The sequence below is a fragment of the Canis lupus genome, chromosome 27 (assembly GCF_011100685.1).
Source record: "Canis lupus familiaris isolate Mischka breed German Shepherd chromosome 27, alternate assembly UU_Cfam_GSD_1.0, whole genome shotgun sequence".
Classification (NCBI taxonomy): domain Eukaryota; kingdom Metazoa; phylum Chordata; class Mammalia; order Carnivora; family Canidae; genus Canis; species Canis lupus.
The window spans coordinates 25,856,304-25,879,244 of NC_049248.1; the positions used below are offsets into that span (position 1 = coordinate 25,856,304).

The 22,941-nt window shown below is 34.9% G+C and overlaps 1 protein-coding gene across 1 annotated transcript; it reads left to right on the top strand.

Annotated features, from left to right (window-relative positions):
* The first annotated feature begins 9,002 nt into the window (after window positions 1–9,002).
* On the top strand, window positions 9,003–20,450 carry FGFR1OP2 (FGFR1 oncogene partner 2). The gene is made up of 5 exons (NM_001197313.1): window positions 9,003–9,166; window positions 10,956–11,073; window positions 13,004–13,146; window positions 18,357–18,470; window positions 20,296–20,450. Exons 1-5 carry the CDS (start codon window positions 9,032–9,034, stop codon window positions 20,431–20,433), a joined length of 648 nt encoding a protein of 215 aa, NP_001184242.1. The 5' UTR covers window positions 9,003–9,031; the 3' UTR covers window positions 20,434–20,450.
* The last annotated feature ends 2,491 nt before the right edge of the window (window positions 20,451–22,941 follow it).

Here is a 22,941-nt window from a genome sequence, read left to right on the forward strand (position 1 = left end):
TTGTCAGATGCTTTTTCTGCATTTATTGAGATTGATCATATGTTTTTTATCCTCTCTTTTGTTAATGTGATATATCACATTGATTTGCAAGTATCAAACCACCCTCGTGTCCTTGGCATAAATTCTAGTTGATTGTGTTGAATGATTTTTTTAATGTATTGTTGAATGCGGTTTGATAATTTTTTTTTAAGATTTTATTTATTTATTCATGAGAGACCGAGAGAGAGAGAGAGAGAGAGAGAGAGGCAGAGACTCAAGCAGAGGGAGAAGCAGACTCCATGCAGGGAGCCCAATGTGGGACCTGATCCCAGGTCTCCAGGATCAGGCCCTGGACTGAAGGTGGCACTAAACCACTGAGCCACTGGGGCTGCCCTAGTTTGCTAATATTTTATTTAGGGTTTCTGCATCTGTGTTCAATGGAAATACTGACCTGTAGCTTCTTTTTTTGTGGTGTCTTTGGTTTTGATATCAGGGTAATGCTGACCTCGTAGAATAAATTTGGAAGTTTTCCTTCCTCTTCTGTGTTTTTTGAATAGTTTAGGAACAGGTATTAACTTCTCTGGTAGAATGTTTGGTAGAATTCACCTGTGGAACCTTCTGTTTCTGGACTTCTGTTTTTGGGAATTTTTTGATTACTGATTGAATTTCATTACTACTAATGCTCTGTTCAAATTTTCTATTTCTTTCTGGTTCAGTTTTGGACAAACCTTCTATGTTGTCAGAAATTTATCCATTTCTTATAGGTTGTCCAATGTGTTGGCATATGCTTTTTCCTGATTTTCTCTTTTAATCCTTTGTATTTCTGTGGTGGTGGTTGTTGGTTCTCCTCCTTCATTTCTGATTTTATTTGAGTCTTCCTTTTTTCTTGATGAATATGGTTAAAGGTTTATTGATCTTGTTTTATTGTTTTATTGATCTTTTCAAGGAACCAGTTCCTGGTTTCCTTGATCTTCTCTATTTATTTTTTTATAGCTTTTATTTCATTTGTTTCTGATCTGATCTTTATTATTTCCTTCCTCCTGCTGGCGTTGGGCTGTGTTTGTTCTTTTTCTTACTCTTTTAGATATGAAATTAGGTTGTTTGAGATTTTTCTTGTTTCTTAAGATAGGCTTGTATCACTATAAATTTCCCTCTTAGAGCTGCTTTTGCTTCATCCCAAATATTTTGTACCATTGTGTTTTCATTTTTATTTGTCTCCATGTATTTTTTAATTTTTTTCTTTGATTTCTTGGTTAACCCATTCATTAGTAGTATATTGTTTAACCTCCATGTATTTGTGTTCTTTCCAGAGTTTTTGTAGTTTCATACACTGTTTTGCTTGGAAAAGATGCTTGGTATGATTTCAGTCTTCTTAAATTTATTGGAACTTGTTTTATCACTTAATATGCGATCTATACTGGAGGATGTTGCATGTGCAGTTGAAATGAATGTGTATTCTGTTTTGAGATGCAGTGTTCTGCGTATATCTGTTAGGTTCGTCTGGTCTAATACATCGTGCAAAGCTATTGTTTCCTTGTTGGTTTTCTGTCTAAATGATCTTTCTATTGATGTAAATGGGGTGTTAAAGTCCCCTACTATTATTGTATTACTGTTCACTTCTCCCTTTATGTCTATTAATAATTGTTTTTACATATTTGGGTGCTGCTGTTTGGATGCATAGATATTTACAATTGACATATCCTCTTGATGGATTGATTCCTTTACTGTTATGGAATGCTTTTCTTTGTTGCTTGCTACAATTTGTGATTTAATGTCTGTTTCATCTGGGGCACCTGGCTGGCTCAGTTGGTAGAGCATGAGACTCTTGATCTTGGGGTTGTAAGTTCAAGCTCCATATCTAAAGATTTCTTAAAAATCTTTAAAAATAGTAATAATAAAGTCTATTTTATCTGAAAAATTGGCATGATGTATATTTTTCCATTTTCTAGCCTTTCAGTCTGTACATGTTATTAGGTCTGAAGTGAGTTTCTTGTAGGCAGCACTTTGATGGGCCTTTTTTTTTTTTTTTTTTTTTATTTATGTGCAACACAGAGAGAGACAGAGAGAGGCAGAGACACAGGCAGAGGGAGAAGCAGGCTCCACGCAGGGAGCCCGACGTGAGACTCTATCCTGGGTCCCCAGGATCAGGCCCCGGGCTGCAGGCAGTGCCAAACCGCTGCGCCACCGGGGTTGCCCTGCGTCTTGTTTTTTATCCATTGAGTTACTCTGTGTTTTTTATTGGAGCAGTTAGTTTATTTATATTCAAAGTAGTTATTAGGGGTGGCCCCGGTGGGTCAGTGGTTTAGCACCACCTTTGGCCCAGGGTGGGATCCTGGGGACCCGGGATCGAGTCCCACATCGGGCTCCCTGCATGAAGTCTGCTTCTCCCTCTGCCTGTGTCTCTGCTTCTCTCTCTGTCTCTCATGAATAAATAAATAAAATCTTAAAAAAATAAAGTAGTTATTGATAGGTATTTGCTTATTGCCATTTGTTCATTGTTTTGTAGTTATTTTTGTAGTTATTCTCTGTTCCTTTCTTCATCTCTTGCTCACATCCCTTGTGGTTTGATGGCTTTCTTTAGTGTTATTCTTTAGTGTTATGCTTGGATTCTTTTATTTATTGATTTTTTCCATATTGATAGGTTTTTGGTTATCATTAGGTTCATATATAGTAACTTATATGTATGGCAGTCTGTATTAAATTGATGGTTGCTTAAGTTTAAACACATTCTAAAAGCCTAAATTGGTATTTCCTCCTGCGCATTTTATGTATATGATGTCATATTTTAAATCTTTTTATTTTGTGTATCCCCGAATTTTTGTAGACATATTTTATTGTTGCATTTTAATCTTCATATTTTATAAGTGATTTATCTACTACCTTTATTAAGATTTGTTTTTACCTGTGAAATTTTTTCCTTTTATAATTTTCTTATTTCTACTTAGGGTCTTTTCTTACCACTCAAATAATTCCCTGTAGCATACCTTGTAAGGCTGATGTAAAGTTGATGGATTCTTTGAACTTTTTAGGAAATTTTACCTCTCTTTCTTTTTTTTTCTTTTTGTATATTTTTTTATTGGAGTTTGATTTGCCAACATATAACACCACACCCAGTGCTCATCCTGTCAAGTGTCCCCCTCAGTGCCCATCACCCAGTCACTCCAACCCCCGCCCACCTCCCTTTCCACTACCCCTTGTTTGTTTCCCAGAGTTAGGAGTCTCATGTTCTGTCACCCTCTCTGATATATTCCACTCATTTTCTCTCCTTTCCCCTTTAATCCCTTTCACTATTTTTTATATTCCCCATGTGAATGAAACCATATAATGTTTGTCCTTCTCTGATTGACTTCACTCACCATGATACCCTCCAGTTCTATCCACATTGAAGCAAATGGTGGATATTTGTCATTTCTAATGGCTGAGTAGTACTCCATTGTATATTTATACCACATCTTCTTTATCCATTCATCTTTTGATGGACACCGAGGCTCCTTCCACAGTTTGACTATTGCGGATGTTGCTGCCATAAACATTGGGGTGCAGATGTCTCGGTCTTTCACTGCTTCTGTATCTTTGGGGTAAATCCCCAGTAGTGCAATTGCTGGGTCGTAGGGTAGCTCTATTTTTAACTCTTTAAGGAACCTCCACAGTTTTCCAGAGTGGCTGCACCAGTTCACATTCCCACCAACAGTGCAAGAGGGTTCCCCTCTCTATACATCCTCTCCAACATTTGTTGTTTGTCTTGTTAATTTTCACCATTCTCACTGGTGTGATTTACCTCTCTTTCTATTCTCAATGCTAACTTTGCTAGGTAGAGTATTTTTGTTTGCAAGTTTTTCCCCTTTTTGCATTTTGAATAGATCATGCCACTTTCTTCTGGCCTGCAAAGTTTCTGCTGAAAAATCAGCTTATAGACTTTCCATATTGCTTTCATTTCTCTTGCTGCTTTTAAAATTCTCTGTCATTACTTTTAGCCATTTTAATCATTATGTGTTTTCGTGTATACTTCCTTGAGCTAATCTTGTTGGGGCCTCTTGGTGCTTCCTAGATCCTGGAGGATCCCCATGTCTGTTTCCTTTCCCAGGTTAGGGAAGTGTTCAGCTATTAGTTCTTCAAATAGATTTTCTCTCCCTTTTTCTTTTCTCCTTCTGGGATCTCTGTTGCAGAGGTTATTATGCTTGGTGATGTTGCTGAATTCTCTTACTCTAATATCATCTTCAGTTCTTTTTTCTTTTTGATGTTCAGCTTGGTTGCTTTCTGTTACCCCGTCTTCAGATTGCTGACCCTTCTTCTGCCTCCCCTAATCTGTTAATTCCTTCTAGTGTGGTTTTTGTTTCAGTTGTTGAGTTCTTCATTTCTTGCTGGTTCTATTTTATATTTTCTCTTTGTTGAAGTTCTCATGAGTTCATTCAGTCTTTTCTCAAGTTCACTGAGTATCTTCATGACCATTACTTTGAATTCTTTATCAGGCATATTGCCTTAGTTTCAGTTAGCTCTTTTGCTGTGATTTTTGTCCTGTTCTTTTATCTGAGACCTATTTCTCCATCTCTTCATTTTGTCTAATTCTCTGTGATTGTTTTTGTGTATTATGACAGTCAGCCACAACTCCTTGTCTTGAATATAGTGACTTTATAGAGAAGAGGTCCTGTGGTGCCCTATAGCACAATGTCCTCTGGTCACCAGAATCAGATATTACAGCAGTATCCCCTGTGTGGGCTATATGTGCCCTCCTGTCGTGGCTGAGCCATGTTTTCTCATGGCTGTTTGTGTAGTTGGCTGCAGTAACCTGCTTTGCCTATTGTGGGAGCACTGGGCAGGGGTTAGTCCCTGAGTTGTTGAGAGCCAGGGTGAGAATGCAGTTGGCTGAGAGGTGGGCAGGGTCAGCAGTCAGGCTGTCTGTCTGCAATTAGCCTCTCTATTGGTAGCCTCTGGCTGCAGCTGCACCATATGGCAGAGCATTCTTCCTGTACAGTCTGCTAAAAGACTTGGCTCCTGAAACTGTGGGCAAGCTGGTATGTAGGATTATCCACCCCCTTCCCAGGGCAGGAGTTTCTGGAATGGCACCATTGTCTGCCAGCGCTGCTTGCAGGATGTGGAGGAGCAGGAGCCTCTTCAGAGGGATGCCTACCGAGGTGGGTGGGTTGGAACAAGCAGATGGCAGGGGAATGTGGGGGCAGGGCATGCAGTACCAGCAAAGGTGGAGAGTATTAGCGCTAGTGCCTATAGGTATCTGGCTATCTAGGCTAGGTGAGGGGAAGAGAAATGGTCCCCACTGTCACTTTTTTCTTGGAGAAATCTCCCGAATATCCCTGCTTCTCCAGCATATGTTCTGAAATTAGAAAATATATCTCCTGCCTATATACCCCAGGCACTTTTCAAATTGCTGCTTCTGTGCCCAAATTATTGGTTATGCTTGTCAGGCCACATTTTGGGTGTCCGTGATGGAATCTTTGAACTTCTCTGTAGATTTGTTATGATTTTATTGTTTTACATGAGGCCTTTTCATTAGGACTTGGAGTCAAAGAAATCTGTTTATAGTATAAGATGGTTACATAATTATACTGTATATACTAGTACATACATAGCATACTACTAGCTCATATGGTATTTTTTTTTTTATTGTATGTCTCTGTTATTTTAGGTAGCATCAAACCATCAAATAGTTAATGTATTCATTGTTTATTAAGGGATATCTGAGGAACTTCTTTTCCTTTGCAGTATTTCAAAAAAGTGAATCATTCCAAAAATGATCCAGCTATTAGTATAAAACTTACTTTTTTTTTTTAAAGCAAGTTATTCTGTCATAGACAGCTCCACTTAAGTCATTTGATCAATTTGGCTTCCAATAAGAAATTGAATTTTATAAGAGTGACTGAAGTATTTACTGTATGTCGAGCCTCGTATTGTCACTTTTTGTGTTTAATATAAAACCTATTAATAAGCAGTAAAGTCAAGATTAGGTCCTAGAGAATTCAGCAGTTTTGTTTTGGGCTTGGACACCTCATGATTTATGGAAACACAATCATGAAATTCTCTTTCTGTAGGTTGGTGTTGGAGTAAGTGTGTCACTAGTGGATAGTAATATGAAAAGGAGAAAGTAACAGCATTTCATAATTATTCAACTAGTAGAAAATATGGAGTGGTTGCAACGTGACAACATCAGGTTTAAAGACCTAGTACAAGTTTGGAAGGTGCTTTGACCAATGTAGTTGAGGCCTATAATTGCTCTGAGGGAAAAAGGATGTCTTAGCTATTCAATTAAGGCATAGGATTTAATAGGCAGCGGTGCTTTGGTACCATGTTATGAAATAATATCCCCAGAACACAGTATAACTTTTTCATATTTTAAAAAGAAAGATTTATGATTACCTAGGAAGAGTCCATCTAGATTCCTAGGACTCTCTTCCAGTTAATCTGTCAGTCTCTGTGGATTCTTTTATCCAGAGGAATCTAGGAGCTTAGTTGTTTTTTTTTGTTTGTTTGTTTTGTTGTTTCTCTTTTCCCCTTGAGGGGGTGGGGGGTGGTTGAGAGGGAGGCAATTTACTGAATTTTACACCATATAGTTTTTTTTCATGTGTATATCACCTATCATCTAATTATATGTAGGAGCCTTAGTACATTCTCTTTGAAAAAAAAATAATGTTTATTATATTTGTAGATGTTGTATTACGCAGCATAAAGAAGTATTCTTCAGATAGAGGTCCCAATAATATTAATTACAGGTTAGGACCTAGGATTGTTAGAAGTTCTTAGTACTTGAGTTGTTCTTATTAAGCCAAGATAAACAAACTGTCTCTAAAGTCTTTTCCAGTTTTCTCTAGGCTTTTTCTAAAATTTGTTTTTTTATTTTATTATTTCCTTTGACCATCTGTTAGAACCCATCTTCTTTACTGTAAGACAAATAGTCTTTTTTTTTTTTCCTCACTCATTACAAGTCAATTTGCTCCCTTCTCTCCCTCCCAGTTTGTTTCTTTGATTTTGTTTCTTTTTGGTGAGGGGGTGTAAATAACTTCAGAATTTTACTCTGAAAGATCTCATGTTTCATAGTAGTGAGGTTGGTTAATGGGAGATATGGTGGCTCCCATATGAATAAGAAATCTGTATTATTATCCATGTATAAGTTTAGGTAATTCTCCTTGGAAGTTTAGAGAAAGGACAGGGCATTGTTGGATGCTAATGTCTTCCTTGGAGCAGCATCTTGGACAGAACTGGATAGTTGTCCTTTGTGTTTTAGCCAGTATGAGACAGTTGTGACTTTTTTTTTTTTTTTTTTTGACAGCTGTAACTTTAATGACCCTTTTGCTTTTTGTTTTTTCAAGTACCTTTTTCTAAACCTCTCAGATCTTAGGAGATCAATCTTTCGATTATTTTATCTGGAGAACCAGAACTTGTATTAATTTCCAGCTTGTTTAATTTTTAAAGCTCCCTGAAAATGTCATATTGAATATTTTTCTAAATTGGCAGTTTTACATTGTAATTTATTCTGATTAAATCCTCTTATTCAGGTTTGAACCAGTACAGTAGAATTTAACAGTCTTGCATTCTGTAACAAATTTCTGTCTTCCTAAAGTTGATGAAATTCTTAATTATAGCCCTTAGCTTGGATCCATACCAGAGTTTTAATTTAACTTCTATAGACCTGGCTTCTGGCCTAGTAAATTTACAGTGTGATTTTACTTTTAGAGAAAACCCTGAAGAAAGGATGGCTCATATAGAAGGTAAGGTAAAACTTACCTTACAACGAGAAAAATCCAAAGATTAAGTTTCAGAAGATTGAAGTCTTTGAAAGAGATTATTTTAAAATTAAGATTTTGTTTTGAGGTCTCAGTACTAAATGAAGAAGCTAACTGTTGAGTGTTTCGTATTTTTCTGCTAATTTTTTTAGCTCTTCTTAAACACATTATTTATTGATTTTTAACATATCAAAAATTTCCCGTATGGCTGGTGTTCTAAGTCATATATTTTTTTAACCACTTAATAAGGAAAGCACAAGACTTAGGATTATAATACTTCATATATGAAGTATTTCCTCCAGCGATGCCTGGGTGGCTCAGCAGTTGAGCAAGCCTGCCTTTGGCTCAGGGCATGATCCTGGAGTCCCATGTGGGCGGGCTCCCTGCATGGAGCCTGCTTCTCCCTCTGCCTGTGTCTCTGCCTCTCTCTCCGTGTCTCTCATGAATAAATAAATAAAATATTTATTTATTTATTTTTACTTTTTGGTAAAAGTCTTTAAAAAAAAAAAAAAAAGTATTTCCTTCAGTCAGGATGCCTGACTGGCTCAGTCAGTTAAACATCTGCCTTCTGCTCAGGTCATGACTCCTGGATCCTGGGATGGAATTCCTGTATGGGTTTCCCTGCTCAGCAGGGAGTCTGTTTCTCCCTCTGCCCCTCCCCGCTGCTTATGTTCTTACGCATGTGTGTTTTCTCCCTCTTTCTCTTTTTCAAATAAGTGAAATCTTAAAAACATTTTTTTTTAAAAAGTAGTTCCTTCAAAAGAAGGACACTCTGAAGGACACTCTGACATAGTATGACACATAGAGACGACTTTAGCTGGTCAATAAGTGTGAGTTGTGAAATGGTTGGTGTCTCAGGTCACTTAACCAAGCAAAGGCTAGAAAGGATCTCATAGCTAGTGACTGACAATCATGGACCACAGAGTATGGACTAATAAAGTGATCTTTTTCACAAATATCAGGAGAAGGGAATGATCTCATGAAGAACACAATTTCTGTGTAATATAAAATGTATTTACTTGATTTGTACTTTTTTCCCCACTATAAATTCAGAGTGTTTTAAATACACGCAGATTACGTCTGCAAATCATTTATATATGCTCTAATTTTTTAATATTATAAATTTACTTTTAAGCTTGTGCCCTCCGAACAGAAGCAAAACCACAAGTGTTCTTACATGTTTTCTCTCCCCAGTGAACAATCCTGTAATAAATGTAACTTACGAAGCATATCGATGTTAACATGAAACTAAAATAATAAGATGATAAGCTGGCTTTGTTTAGAGTCTTGATTTTAATTTTATAGGTATTCCTTTAGAAATGAGTTGCACAATTGAGAAGGCACTTGCTGATGCTAAAGCTCTTGTTGAAAGATTGAGAGATCATGACGATGCAGCAGAATCTCTGATTGAGCAAACCACAGCTCTCAATAAGCGAGTAGAAGCGATGAAGCAGGTTTGATTTCTTTTCTTTCTTGTGGATTCCACTTTGAAAAAAGCAGTCAGATATTTATGTATTGCTTGAATCATAAATTTCTGCTTAATACCGTTTTTTTAATGTTTTATAAAATTTAAAAGTAACTTGATTTGTATATTTTAATTTTATTTTAGATTATCATATAATTTTGTCATGTCCAGGTGATACAGATATATATATGTATATTCTAAAAACCATATATTTGATTATTTGTTTTTCTGGCAGAGTTGCACATTGGAGTTTAGAAAATATATTAGGTTCTGATATATTAGAGACCAATAATATCTTTCACTAATAGTGATATATTTTGCTCTCTTATTTTTATAATGTAGAAATGTTTATATTTTTCTTTGTAAAAGTACTTAGGTGATGTTATTTAACAACAGAATTTTCAAAAATGGCATAAGGCAATATCTGGTTTATATATTATGCAGTTGTTGAATTTGTACTTCCTACCTTAATTTCCATTTAGTGCTACCAATTAAAGAAAAATTGAAAAGGGTTTCAGTTATTATCCTTATAATGTACATAGGAAGTTTCTTATATAAGAATTGTATATAAGAATTTTCCAGTGGTCCACGGGGTTAAGGTACCATTTTAAGCCTACTTATGATAAAAATTTTCAACTTTAAGATAATTATACAGTCTCTCCTTATGATGGAAATCATTTAGGGGGAAATGTATATTCATAGCCTACTCTTGTGAAACTCATCCATTTTGTAAAAGGAAGCAACCCTGGAATACCACTTTTAACAAAGCTATTGGAAATAATAGAGCAAATTTACTTGTTTTGTTGCCTTAAACAGATTACATATCTCCCTAACTGTCCAGCTTGACTCATGCATTCCAAGGAACTAATATCTGGTACTGAGTCATAAAAACAAAGGAGTTTGACAACTAAAGAACCAGAAATGTTATAATGAATACATTACTAAGCAGCACATCAAAATGCCTTGAAAATGAAGGAGTACAATTTTAAAGTTAGATTCACATTTATTTCTAGGTTTTTTATTTCTTTTTTACATGTTCTTTTGCTATTGTTATTGAGATATAATTCACAATACCCATATAGTTTACCCTCCTAAAGGGCATAGTTCATTGGATTTTAGTACATTCATAGGTTGCGCAACCACAATCACTATCTAATTCCAGAACATTCTCCTCACCCCAAAAGCTTACCTCCATTAGCAAGCTAGGTATTCCCTAGCTCTCCCTTCCCTCAGCCCCTGGCAACTAATCTTTCTATCTCTATAGATTTGTCTCTTTGGGATATTTCATGTGAATGGAATCATACAATATGTGGCTTTTTGTAACTTTTTTAAATGTAATGTTCTTGAGGTTCATCCATATTATAGCATGTTTTAAGTTTTTTATTCCTTTTTATTGCTGAATAATATTCCATCATAAGGATATAGTGCATTGTGTCTATCCATTCATCAGTTGATGGGACATTTGGATTATTTCTATTTGGGGGCTGTTATGAATAATACTGCTGTGAATATTTGTGTACAAATTTCTGTGTAGACCTATATTTTCAGTTATCTTGGGTATATACGTGGGGGTAGAATTATAGTCATCCTGCTATACATTAGATTCTCCAGAACTTACTCATCGTTTGCCCATTTTTAATACATCATCATTAAATTATTATTATTATTGAGAGTTGTTAAGAATTCTTTATATATTCTGGATTAGGCCCTTATATATATTGAGATATGTATTTTCAAATATTTTCTCCCAACATGTTCTTTTTTGATCTTTTCATTAGTATCAGGAGGAAATTCAAGAACTTAATGAAGTTGCAAGGCATCGGCCACGGTCCACATTAGTTATGGGAATCCAGCAAGAAAACAGACAAATCAGAGAACTGCAACAAGAGAACAAAGGTGGGGTCCTGAGGTGGCTCAGTGGGCTAAGCAGCTGCCTTTGGCTTAGGTCTCAGGATCCTGGGATGGAGCCCCACATTGGGCTCTCTGCTCATTGGGGAGCCTGCTTCTCCCTCTCCCTCTGCCTGCCACTCCCCTTCTCTCTCTCTCTCTTTAATAAATAAATAAAATCTTTATAAAATAAAAGAGAATGAAGGTAAGATATATAATTTTAAGATTATTAAGAACGTATGATTGTAAAAAACAAAGGAGTTTGACAAATAAAGCTAAAAACCAGTAATGTTATAATGAATTATGTTACTAAGTCACTCAGCAAAATGCCTTGAGAATAAAAGTGTAGGCTTTAAAGTTAGATTCACATTTATTTAAAAAATTTTTTCATTTCTTTTGCACATACTCTTTTATTACTATTGAGATATAATTCACATACCATAAAATATACTCTTTGGGAAGGCATAGTTCATTGGATTTTAGTTAAAATTAAACTTGGTTGACCATTTGCTTCAACGTGAATAGAACTGGAGGCTATTATGCTGAGTGAAGTAAGTCAATCAGAGAAGGACAAACATTATATGGTCTCATTCATTTGGGGAATATAAAAATAGTGAAAGGGAATAAAGGGGAAAGGAGAGAAAATGAGTGGGAAATATCAGAGAGGGAGACAGAACATGAGAGACTTCTAACTCTGAGAAACAAAGGGTAGTGGAAGGGGAGGTAGGCAGGGGGAAGGGGTGACTGGATGATGGGCACTGAGGGGGGCACTTGATGGGATGAGCCTGGGTGTTATACTGTATGTTGGCAAATCAAACTCCAATAAAAATACATACAAAAAAAGGGAAAAAATTAAACTTGGTTGAAAGAGCTATAATACACAGTTGGACTCTTAATTTGGGATCAATTAATATTTTTAAAAACAGGGAAATGGGCAACTAAATTTCCTTTTCGGTATTCTCATTTCTGGTCCAAATGCCCAAATCATATGTAGTAGTCTTTATCCTTTCCTACATATGAATGTCTACCTTACTTGGAGTCATCTTAGATTCCCACTCTCAATATCCAGTTTATGCCGTTATTACCTATGAAGTAACTCACTTTCTTCTCTACGGAACAACTGCTTTAGTCCCTTGCTTAGATGTTCATGGTCTGTTGCCAGAACTATCCTAATTGGCCTCAATGATTCCAGTTTCTTTTCCCCCTCTAGTCTGTCTCCCAACACAGGCATCCAATTCATTTTTCAAAGATCTCTCTGATCATGTTATTCTTTTGCTTTAGAACCTTCATTGTATACTTATTTCCATATCCAGAAGCTTTCAAAATCAACTCCAAGCCTTTTTTTCTGTCTCCTTCCCATCCTTCTCTTCTCTATGAAACCTTCTTGCTGTCCTGAACCAGTTCTGAACCCACCATCTGCTTTCATGCCTCCCTGTGTAGAATGCCTTTTCCTTTTTCAGCTTAAGGAATGCAAGTTCATCTCAATAATGTGAAACTTTCACCAATTTCTCCTCACTGACTACATATATATATATCATATATATATATATATATATATGATATATATATATCAGAGTTCTGATCTGGACTTTACACGTTATATTAGAATTATATGTATTTGCTTTTTCTTCTAGACTGAGCTCTGTGGCCTTTTGGGTATTCCTAATGTAGAGCGTTATCTCGTACTTAATTGTTATTCAGTAAATGTTGGTTGAAATAATTCTTTAAAAATGAGCTTTAAATGGTCATTTAAAAAGCTAATAAAGAACTCTATTTGGTGTGCTTTATTTCTTTATGGCAAGATTCTTAGATGTTTTCTATTCAAAACACCCTCTTTTTATGTTGCTTTTCTGATAAATATAGTGAGGAAGAGAATATTTTGTAGATCTTTAACTCAAGTTTGAGTAAAATAGACTATTTTTCTTGTTATTCTTGATAGAATTGCGTACATCCCTGGAAGAACATCAGTCTGCCTTGGAACTGATAATGAGCAAGTATCGAGAACAAATGTTTAGACTTCTAATGGCTAGCAAAAAAGACGATCCGGGTATAATAACGAAGTTAAAAGAGCAGCACTCCAAGGTAGTTCATTTTATAAATATAATTTGAAATGAAAAAGAATTACAGTTGATTAACTTGTGTTGAGACTTTTTTTTTTAAATCACAGGTATCTAACATGATATTGAATATTCATCTTTCTGACGTTTTCTGCCTTTCCTTATTTTTGTCATTTCTTGCTACATATTTTGTTTGATTTACTCTCCTAACTCCTGTTGTTCCCTAGTTCTTTAACATATTTTCAAAAGTAAATTTTATTTGGGAAGTACAGGTAAGTGTATTCAATTCAAAATTATTTTATAAGGTAATCTGCTTTTAAGAAATATTCTAATTTGTGTGTTGCCGTTTGTTGCAAAAACAAAAACTGAAATGCTGAAAACATTTTCAGAAATTTGAAACCAGCTCAAGGTAGATTTGTTTTCCTTAAGACTGTTTTCTGAATGAAGCTAATTAATCCAGACTGTAAATAATACTGATTATGATGGAAAAAACATGGGTGGGGCCAGTGGGGAGGAAAAGAACTAACATATTAAGATTTTGGACCTCTCCTCCCCCAATCATGTATCACTTAACATCATTTTTAGAGATAGAGCTGAACTGGTTAGAAATTAGTGTTTTTCCCTTTGTTCATTTACTTATTGACATCCCTGTGTCTGTTTCCTTTGTGTATGTCTCTGTGTTCATTAGAAACTGCTATGAAGACAAGTAGAATAATCCTTTTCTATTTACATTTTAAGTCGAATTTTAACTGCTGGTGTGAAATAAAAATATTAGTATATTGTGATTTCTAACTATTACCTGTATTGGATAATGGTGAGCTAACTATTATAACTAACATTATTTAAGAAATCATTGTTTTAAGACTTGTTTTATCTTTCTCAATTATTAAAACACATTTTAGAGTCTTTAATTCTTCCATCGTGGTGCTTATAGGTACTTTTAAATTATTAATTATTTCTATTAAAATTAAATACCTAGTAAATAGATCTTTGTGTTACAAGCTTTGCATATTAAGAAAGTTAGTAATAGATACCTTTTGTGTCAGTTGAATAATTAATAACTATGGGTTTAATGTTATCTAATTATACTATTCATCTTCCAACCAAAAGGAATAACGTTGGATGTTTAAGTGGCAATCTTTTGAATACAAATTTATCTATTGTTAATGAGATCATTATAAAAACATAAATTTAAATGTATAGTGTTTCTTTTAAAGGTACAAAGATGAATTGACTTAAATTATTGGTTAAATAAATACAATCTTGAGAAATTCCAAAAGGCCCTTCTGTTTAAAAAAGAAACAAATTTCTTGAGATCTAAAGAGATTGCTCTACCAAAAAATGTTTAGTATAAGATACTGCAGGTTGCTAGTTCCATCTGGTAGTAGCTATGCCAGAAGCAAATATTTTCTAGAACACGATAGATTTTACCAGTGATTAGAGCAGTTTTATTATTAGCAAAGTTAAACATTTCTTAAGATAGCTGTAAACCATCTTTTATTATATAGATTGACTTCATCTAAGTGCTGATCCTTCCATAAAATGACTGTTCAATTCTTGTTAATTCCAACTAATACATATTAATGTTTGTGATTTTGATTTTTCCCAAAAAGGAGACACTTCAACTCAAACATTATTAACATTTGCACTGGCTTAGTTATTATTAATAATAAGATGAAATAAATAAGTTCCATTAGTCTGCCATAGTAATTTACAGTGTAAAAGGAGATAGATACAAACATAATATATAAGGTAGGATGAATCCTAAAATAGAGATATGATTTAATATGGGAATACTAATGGAAGTAAGGTTAGGTCTCTTGAGGAGAATCTGGGAAGGTGTCAAGAAAGAAAAATCTATCTAAATCTAGCCTTGAATTAATTACTGGGAGAGGAAGGTCAACAAACAGAAGTGGATGAGCAGAGAAACTTGTATTATAAAGGTGTAAAAATATGAGATTCCAGCATGTGTTTAGGTATTGATGCTCTGATGACCCTAAACACACAAAAAATTTTATAACACATTTAAGAGTAACAAGCAGGGTTACACATAACAGCATTTTGGCATAAGAGATCCTCTGAGACCACCGTAGTACAGAATTTCACCCTCACTTAAAGGTTTTGAGCACAGATTCAAAAATCAACATAAAGTTTGAGAAGAATTCATTTTTGTCCAAATACTCATTTTTACATTATTTTTGAACAGCTGCCTTTTTGGAAATCTTAAAAAAACAAACATTTCAAACAGTTGGCTAACACGCATGAACTAACACTCATTCAGTTTTTAAATTACGGATAATATCCGTATTAACATTATAATGACTCTATACTACAGATTGACATGGTACATCGTAACAGCTCCGAAGGATTCTTCCTTGATGCATCTCGACACATCTTTGAAGCATCTCAACATGGACTGGAGAGGAGGCACTTGGAAGCAAATCAGAATGTACACTAAATAAAACAGTCAACTTTTGGGGTGTGGATGGAAGGGGGGAGGTCCATTTAAAACCTTCTTTGACATTGAATTTTCCTGCCAGTTTAAATCAGCAAATAAATGAAATTGCTTTTAAAAATACTGTGCTTTTGATAGCCATGCAAAAATATTCAGCATTGAAACTTTAATCTGTCATTAATTCTGTGTATTATATCATATACAGCCTGTTAGATAATTGCAAGCTTTAAAGATTGGTTAAGCCAGCTTTTCATTTTGTTGCTGCAAAATTTTATAAACAGTTTTCCTCTTTGTGGACGTCAGAGGTGTTTTCTTGGAAGTCATTTTAATCTGATTTCATAAAAATTTTGTTTGAACTATTAAAGGAACAATTTTAATTCAGTTTTTGATCGTTTGTAGTCCTTTAGTTTGAGTTCACAATAACCTAAAAATGCCTTTGTTTAGGTGTTACATGTATGTGTTAGTAGTATATACTATATTGTCTTTTTGTGTGTATATGTGTGTGTGTGGCAGATCACTATTGAGCAAGTTGAAATAACCCTAAACAAAAGTTACAAATGAAAGGCATTTCAAGAAAGTTCAAGAATTATATTACTGATAGTCCAAAGAATATGTTACTGACACTTCTTGCCTTTCAGACAGTTTTGAAAGCATGGGTCTTGGCCTCTTATGTTCATTAAAAGACCTATGAGATTTCCCTAAGGATTTTATTGTAATAAATGAACCATTGAACTGGGCCTATAAAAATACTATTAAAAAAAATCAGTAGAATTTCATTTTCTTCCATTTTAAAAGCAAAGAATGATTTGCTTCCTGTACAGTCTTTTACCCTAAAAAGACACTAAAATGATAAGCTAAAGAAAGTGTTGGTATTCAGAATTTTTTCTCATACCCTTAATCTGCTGCTGCAGTTACCAGTACTTAACTTGCTTTTAAACATTTTGCTCCCAGGAATCCCTGGGTGGCTCAGCGGTTTAGCGCCTGCTTTCAGCCCAGGGCGTGATCCTGGAGACCTGGGATTGAGTCCCATGTCAGGCTCCCTGCGTGGAGCCTGCTTCTCCCTCTGCCTGTGTCTCTGCCTTTCTCTTTCTCTCTCTCTCTGTCTTTCATGAATGAATAAATAAAATCTGAAAAAAAAAATTCTCCCTTCCCAGAGGGAGAGATTTTAATCATTTTTTAAAAACTATTTCGGATTATGACAGATGGATGTTTGTCTTGATACTATTCTTGCTACCATAATCTAATCCAGAACTGCCTAATAACACTCTCTGAAATGATAGAAATGTTCTTCATCTGTGCTATTCATCATGGAAGCCACCAGCCCCATGAAGCTGTTGAGTACATGGAAGTGTCGCTAGTACAACTCAGGAACTGAAATTTTAATTTTTTAAAAGATGTTTAATTTTAATTAATATTTATATAGCATCATGTTGGATAGTGTAGATTAGTCCTTTTATTTTGCCTTCTTTTTGCATATACATTAGCATTGTATAGGTGTCCCCATCAAAATAATATGACCTGCATTTTTGTTGGTTAGAAAGTACTAAATGTGTGGTAAGCCAAAGATACTATTTGTTCTCCATATTTCTTCCACAGTTCACTAGTTTTGTAGGTTTTGCAGGTTCTCTTCAAATCCTTTTTACAAATAGGATATATACAATTATTTAAGAGACAAGGTTATTAGGGAAGTTTTTAGCTTTTGCATTTAAATCTTGACCTCAATATAATAAAATCACCCTCAACTGCCAGTGAACAATGGTCTAGAGAAACTGTTCATTGAAAAAAAGGATTATTCTCAAATTTCTGTTGATTCTTAAACCTCGTGTCTTTCACTTGACTCTAAAAGCTCCTTGAAATCAGGGAATGTGTCTTGATAGGTTTCATATTCCTATTGCCTAGCATAGTGCCTGGAATATCATAGGTGTGGAAAAAATAATGGCATAAGATTGGAAGAAATTTATGCTCCCTGCTGCACCAATACATGTGGCTATTTTATACTTAAATATTTTGAACAGTTTGTAAAGGCCATTTAGTATTTAAATGCTCAGGGGATCCCTGGGTGGCCCAGCGGTTTAGTGCCACCTTGAGCCCCAGGGCATAATCCTGGAGACCTAGGATCCAGTCCCACATCTGGGCTCCCTGCATGGAACGTGCTTCTCCCTCTGCCTGTGTCTCTGCCTCTCTCTCTCCCTCTCTCTGTGTCTCTCATGAATAAATAAAATCATCTTTAAAAAAATATTTTAATGTTCAAAAGCAGATTTCTGTTCATTTTATTCAGTGTTTATTATACATTATGCACCAGACACAGGCAAATATAAACAAGATACAGTTCCTACTCTCAAGAAGGATTATAATCTGGAAAAATGTCTAGGTTGGATTGAGATTAATTTTTAGACATGGATAATATAGAAAAGACTTGAAAATCATGAGGCCATTAGGGGTAAAGAGACTGTCAATTTTGTCTTTCCCATTACTTTGTAGTATATGTAGGTATTTAAAAAACTGTTGATCATTTGTGGTGAAAAGAATGTGAAATAGAGCTAGTGGGTTTATATTGTGCTGCTTATCTTTACTTGTAGCCCTAACGGAAATCTGATTTCAAAAGCACATTGATGGTCAGTGAACTTTCTTGTAAATATGTTTGATATAGTACCTTCACGTTAAATGGCAATGTAAGAATATTACATTCATATTAAGTGGCAATGCAGATTTTTTTTTAAAGGAGAGAATCCAAAAATAAAGTATTTCACTGATTTGCAACTCCTATCTTTTTTTTTCAGGAATTACAAGCACATGTTGATCAAATAACAGAAATGGCAGCAGTAATGAGGAAAGCCATTGAAATTGATGAGCAACAGGGTTGCAAGGAACAGGAACGAATATTTCAACTGGAAGTAAGTTTTAAATTGCAAATGTGGGTGAAAACTGTCCATACAAAGATTGATAGCAGAAAATACACCCCATTTAAAAATATATGTATACACTTCTCTGGAAAACTGGTAATGTTTTCTTTCTTAACCTGGATACTGGTTATATGGGTATATAATGCAAGACCATTTACATAGTAATACAAAAGTTCAGAATGAGTAGTAACTTAGAGCGATATTCGAGAAAATTGATGTTTTGATCTTATGTTGCTCCTGTTACTGGGCAAATATAATTTTTAATTTAGTAATTTTAAAAATTTCTTCATTCTGTTGGAGATCATTATGATGCAGGGAAAATTTTTTTAAGTCCACAAATATTCTCTGGGCACTTGTATTTTTCTGGGGAATGTATAAAAACCTTTTTTCCTTTATTTTGTGATAGCAAAAGCATAAATCATTGTTGAACAATTTAAATTAGTGGAATAAAGTTTCATACTTTAAAAGCTTCATTTTGAAGTCATGGTGGAGATATTGGTTATAAAGGGCCAAAATAAATTTCTGTTTCTAAGCATTCTTTAAGGGTAAGCAAACTTTTTCAGTAAAGGACCAGATAGAAAATATTTTAGGCTTTGCAAGCCAGTCATTCCCTGTTGCAACTACTCACCTATGCCACTGTAATACAAAAGCAGCCATACACACAAAAAAGATTGAGCTTACCTATGTTCCTGTAAAGTTTAATTTACAAACAACAGGTCTCAAGCCAGGCTGAATGTAGTTTGCTGATTCCCTATTTTGTACCATGGAAACAGAAAGTAAGCCTGAAGACAAAGTGGTTGAGAATTATAGAAGTTATTTTTAAATACCTGCTAATTGGGATCCCTGGGTGGTGCAGCGGTTTGGCGCCTGCCTTTGGCCCAGGGCGCGATCCTGGAGACCCGGGATCAAATCCCACGTCGGGCTCCCGGTGCGTGGAGCCTGCTTCTCCCTCTGCCTGTGTCTCTGCCTCTCTCTCTCTCTCTCTCTCTCTGTGTGTGTGTGTGTGTGTGTGTGTGTGTGACTATCATAAATAAATAAAAATTTAAAAAAATAATAAATACCTGCTAATTTTGGGATGCCTGGGTAGCTCAGTGGTTAAGCAATGCTACCTTCAGGTGAAGTCATGATCCTGGGATCCCAGGATTTTGAGTCCCACATCAGGCTCACCACAGGGAGCCTGCTTCTCCCTCTGCCTCTTTCTCTGTGTCTCGAATGAATGAATGAATAAAATCTTAAAAAAAATAAGTCTGCTAATTTCTTATAGTAACTAATCTAGAAAAGAGTTATCAAAAAAAAAAAAAAGAGTTATCAGTGCTAGATTGGGTCACTTTCTTGAAAAACATCATGATCACTCAGCCAGCCCTGCTACTTTCAAATTCCAGTTGGGAAAACAATCCAAACCAGATGGCTTGTCCTACATTCCACGCTCTCATGGAAAGGAGTAAAAGTACTAAAGTACTAAGAGGTTCTAGTCCCAGGGTATTATTCACAGGCTTTGTTGGGTTTATATAAATATAAATCTAGATGTTATTTCCTCATTTATACTGTGAGTGTAAAATAAGGCAGTTTTTGAGATTCTATCCACAGTTAGAGCTGCATAAATAAGTCTTTGTACTGGTGGAAAACGCTGAGCACAATTCCTACTTCTTTATAAAAAGTATTCTCTAGATTCAAGTTGTCAACTTCAACTGTATATATCATTTAATATACGTCTGCCAATTATAGAACTTTGTCACACTTTTAGGTTTGGCTTAAGATATGTTTGTATTCTTGTGGCTGTCTTGGTAATTATGTCTTTCTTTTTGTCCTCTTTTAGCAAGAAAACAAAGGCTTGAGAGAGATTCTTCAAATAACTCGAGAATCATTTCTGAATCTTAGGAAGGATGATGTGTCTGAAAGTTCATCTTTGTCAGCATTAGTGACCAATAGTGACCTGAGTCTGAGGAAGAGCTGAAGAGCCTGTAAGTCCATGAGTTTCTTACAAGGCTCCAAATAGTCACTGGGACTGGCCTACTAAAGTCAGTGAATTAACAGAAAAATCTGTCTCAAGCTACCCTTGCTTTATTTTTTTTTATAGTATGTACAGTGCACTGGCAGTGACATTCTTGAGATAGCAAAAAAAAAAAAAAAATGCATAGTTAATGGTCATAGACTTTATTCCAAAATAAAATTTAAAACAAACTCTTGTTAACTGATAAACAAACTAAAGATTTTCTGAGTGACTGCTGAACTGTCAAGAGCTTTCAGCAGTATAGGTGGCACTCTGGATGATACTTGGATAAGCATGAATATTCCCAGTAAATGTATGGGAATTCATAAAATTATTCAAATTTTAAAATACATAGTTTTGCCTCAGTTTTGTGAATGGAAGATCGTCATACTAAATTTTATTTCACCTCCCTGTTTGGTGTCAGAGTTAACAAATAAGCTTGTGTACCATGAGACTTCAGCTTTAATGACTGTGTGGTCTACCTTCCCATAAATTTAAATTTTTGTCAAAGAAAATTTAGTTAGGAAGGCTGTAGGAATGTTTCATATGCACCATAAACAAGACGTAATTTAATTTTAGTTAATTTACCAAATTAAAGTAGCTAACAGTTGTCCATAAGTTGCTTACATACATGAAATATCATTTCAGGAATGAAAGAGAAAGAATATTACTTTCTAAGAAAGAAGATCTTATAAGAGACATATTAGTAGGTTAAACTACTCCTTTGAAAGATTAAGTTTTGGTTCTAAATAATGAAGATGAGATTTTTCTCTTCTCTGGTTGATCTTTAAGGATATTATGTAGCTCTTTTAGCTAACAGAGTTGAAATGTTTGATATAGCAAGCTACGTGTGGTAATTTCAAAGTAAATTGGGAATTCCTCTGCCTCATTGAACCCTTTCCTTAAAAGTATTCTTAAGAGATACAGAAAGTAAATTAAATTTTTTTTTAATTTTGTTTTTTGGATCTATTCTTAAGCTCTGTCTGGTCCTCATAACCTGTAAGATTTTTCTTACAATCTCTCAAGTCAAAAGGGCTGGGGGGTAGCGGGGGTGGAAATCTATGGATTTATAAGTATTTGTTTGATTTTTTTATAAAATATATATCCAGTATGTAAATTTTTAAAAGCCACTAGACATAGAAATGTACTTTAACCAATTGAAATCTAAATTTTTCTTATTTTGTGATTATAGAATAAAATAGGATAAAAGAAAAATGTCACATGTGATTAAATACACTCATTTATATTAAAATTAGCACAATAGAAAATTCTACTTTTGGGTATGTAATTTGTTAAATAAATATTCACATGGTAATTTTGTGTATAATTTCATATGTTGGTAAAATTCAAAACTACTTTTCACTTTGGAATTTTTCTACCTTAAGTTTGGGGTAAGTGGGGCTGACTGAAAAGGGCTTATGGCCCAAACACTGAAAAGATTTCTTTTCTCAGAGCCTTAATTGATATTTTATAAATGAAGTTTTTTTTTTTAACTTTTCTATTGGTTTTGGGGAAAGTATCTGTTAATTTGGTGGCACATTCATTCATATAGTTTTTATCCCAAGTTAGAATTAAAGACAATAAGCTACACAGTCGAGATTAAATCTGAGGCAATTCATTGAGGCAGCTCTATTACAAAATGTTACTTGATAATTATTTTTATAACAAGTTAATTTATTCTTGGTCTTATTTGGATATAATTTTAAGATCTTGGTGTTTAAAGACATTTACTTTGTTATACAGCAAGATTTCCATCCACACTTTTTTTTTTAAAGCAGAACCTTAAATTTATGTCTGAGAGTGTACTGCATAGGAGCCTATTTTATCAATAAAGATGAGTTGTTGAAATTGATATGGTCTCCAAGTTAATTTGAGAACAATGCTTACATTCTTACATATAGTCTATTTTTATGGCATCTTATCTCTTACCATAAAACTAGTACTTAGCAACAACTTCTATCTGTATTTCTTAGGAATTGGCCAGCAACTTATTCCTGATCCTGCAAGCCTTTTTATTATATGCGGTGGGTTTAAGCGTTTCCCCGCAAAGGTATGTCCAGGTTCTAACCTCCTATACCTGTGAATGTGACCACATTTTAAGTCTTGACAGGGGTAGGGACCTTTGGATGAGATCATCCTGGATTTAGGATGGGCCCTATATCCAATGACTAGTGTCCTTACAGGAGAGAAGGAATTTTGAAACAGAGGCACAAGGAGAAAGCCCTGTGAAGACAGAAGCAGAGAGTTAATGCATGCCTCAGGGCCCTGAGGTGCCACCAGAAACTAGGAGAAGGGTATGAAATGCTACCCCTCAGAGCCTCCAGAAGGGGCCAACCCTGCTTGATTTCCCCCTCCTTGTGCTTTCTGGCTCTCTCCCCCCCCCCCCCGCCCATCCCGCTCTGTCAAATAAAATTTTTAAACCAAACCCTGCCTTCTTGATTTTTTTAGAACTATGAGAGAATAAATTTCTGC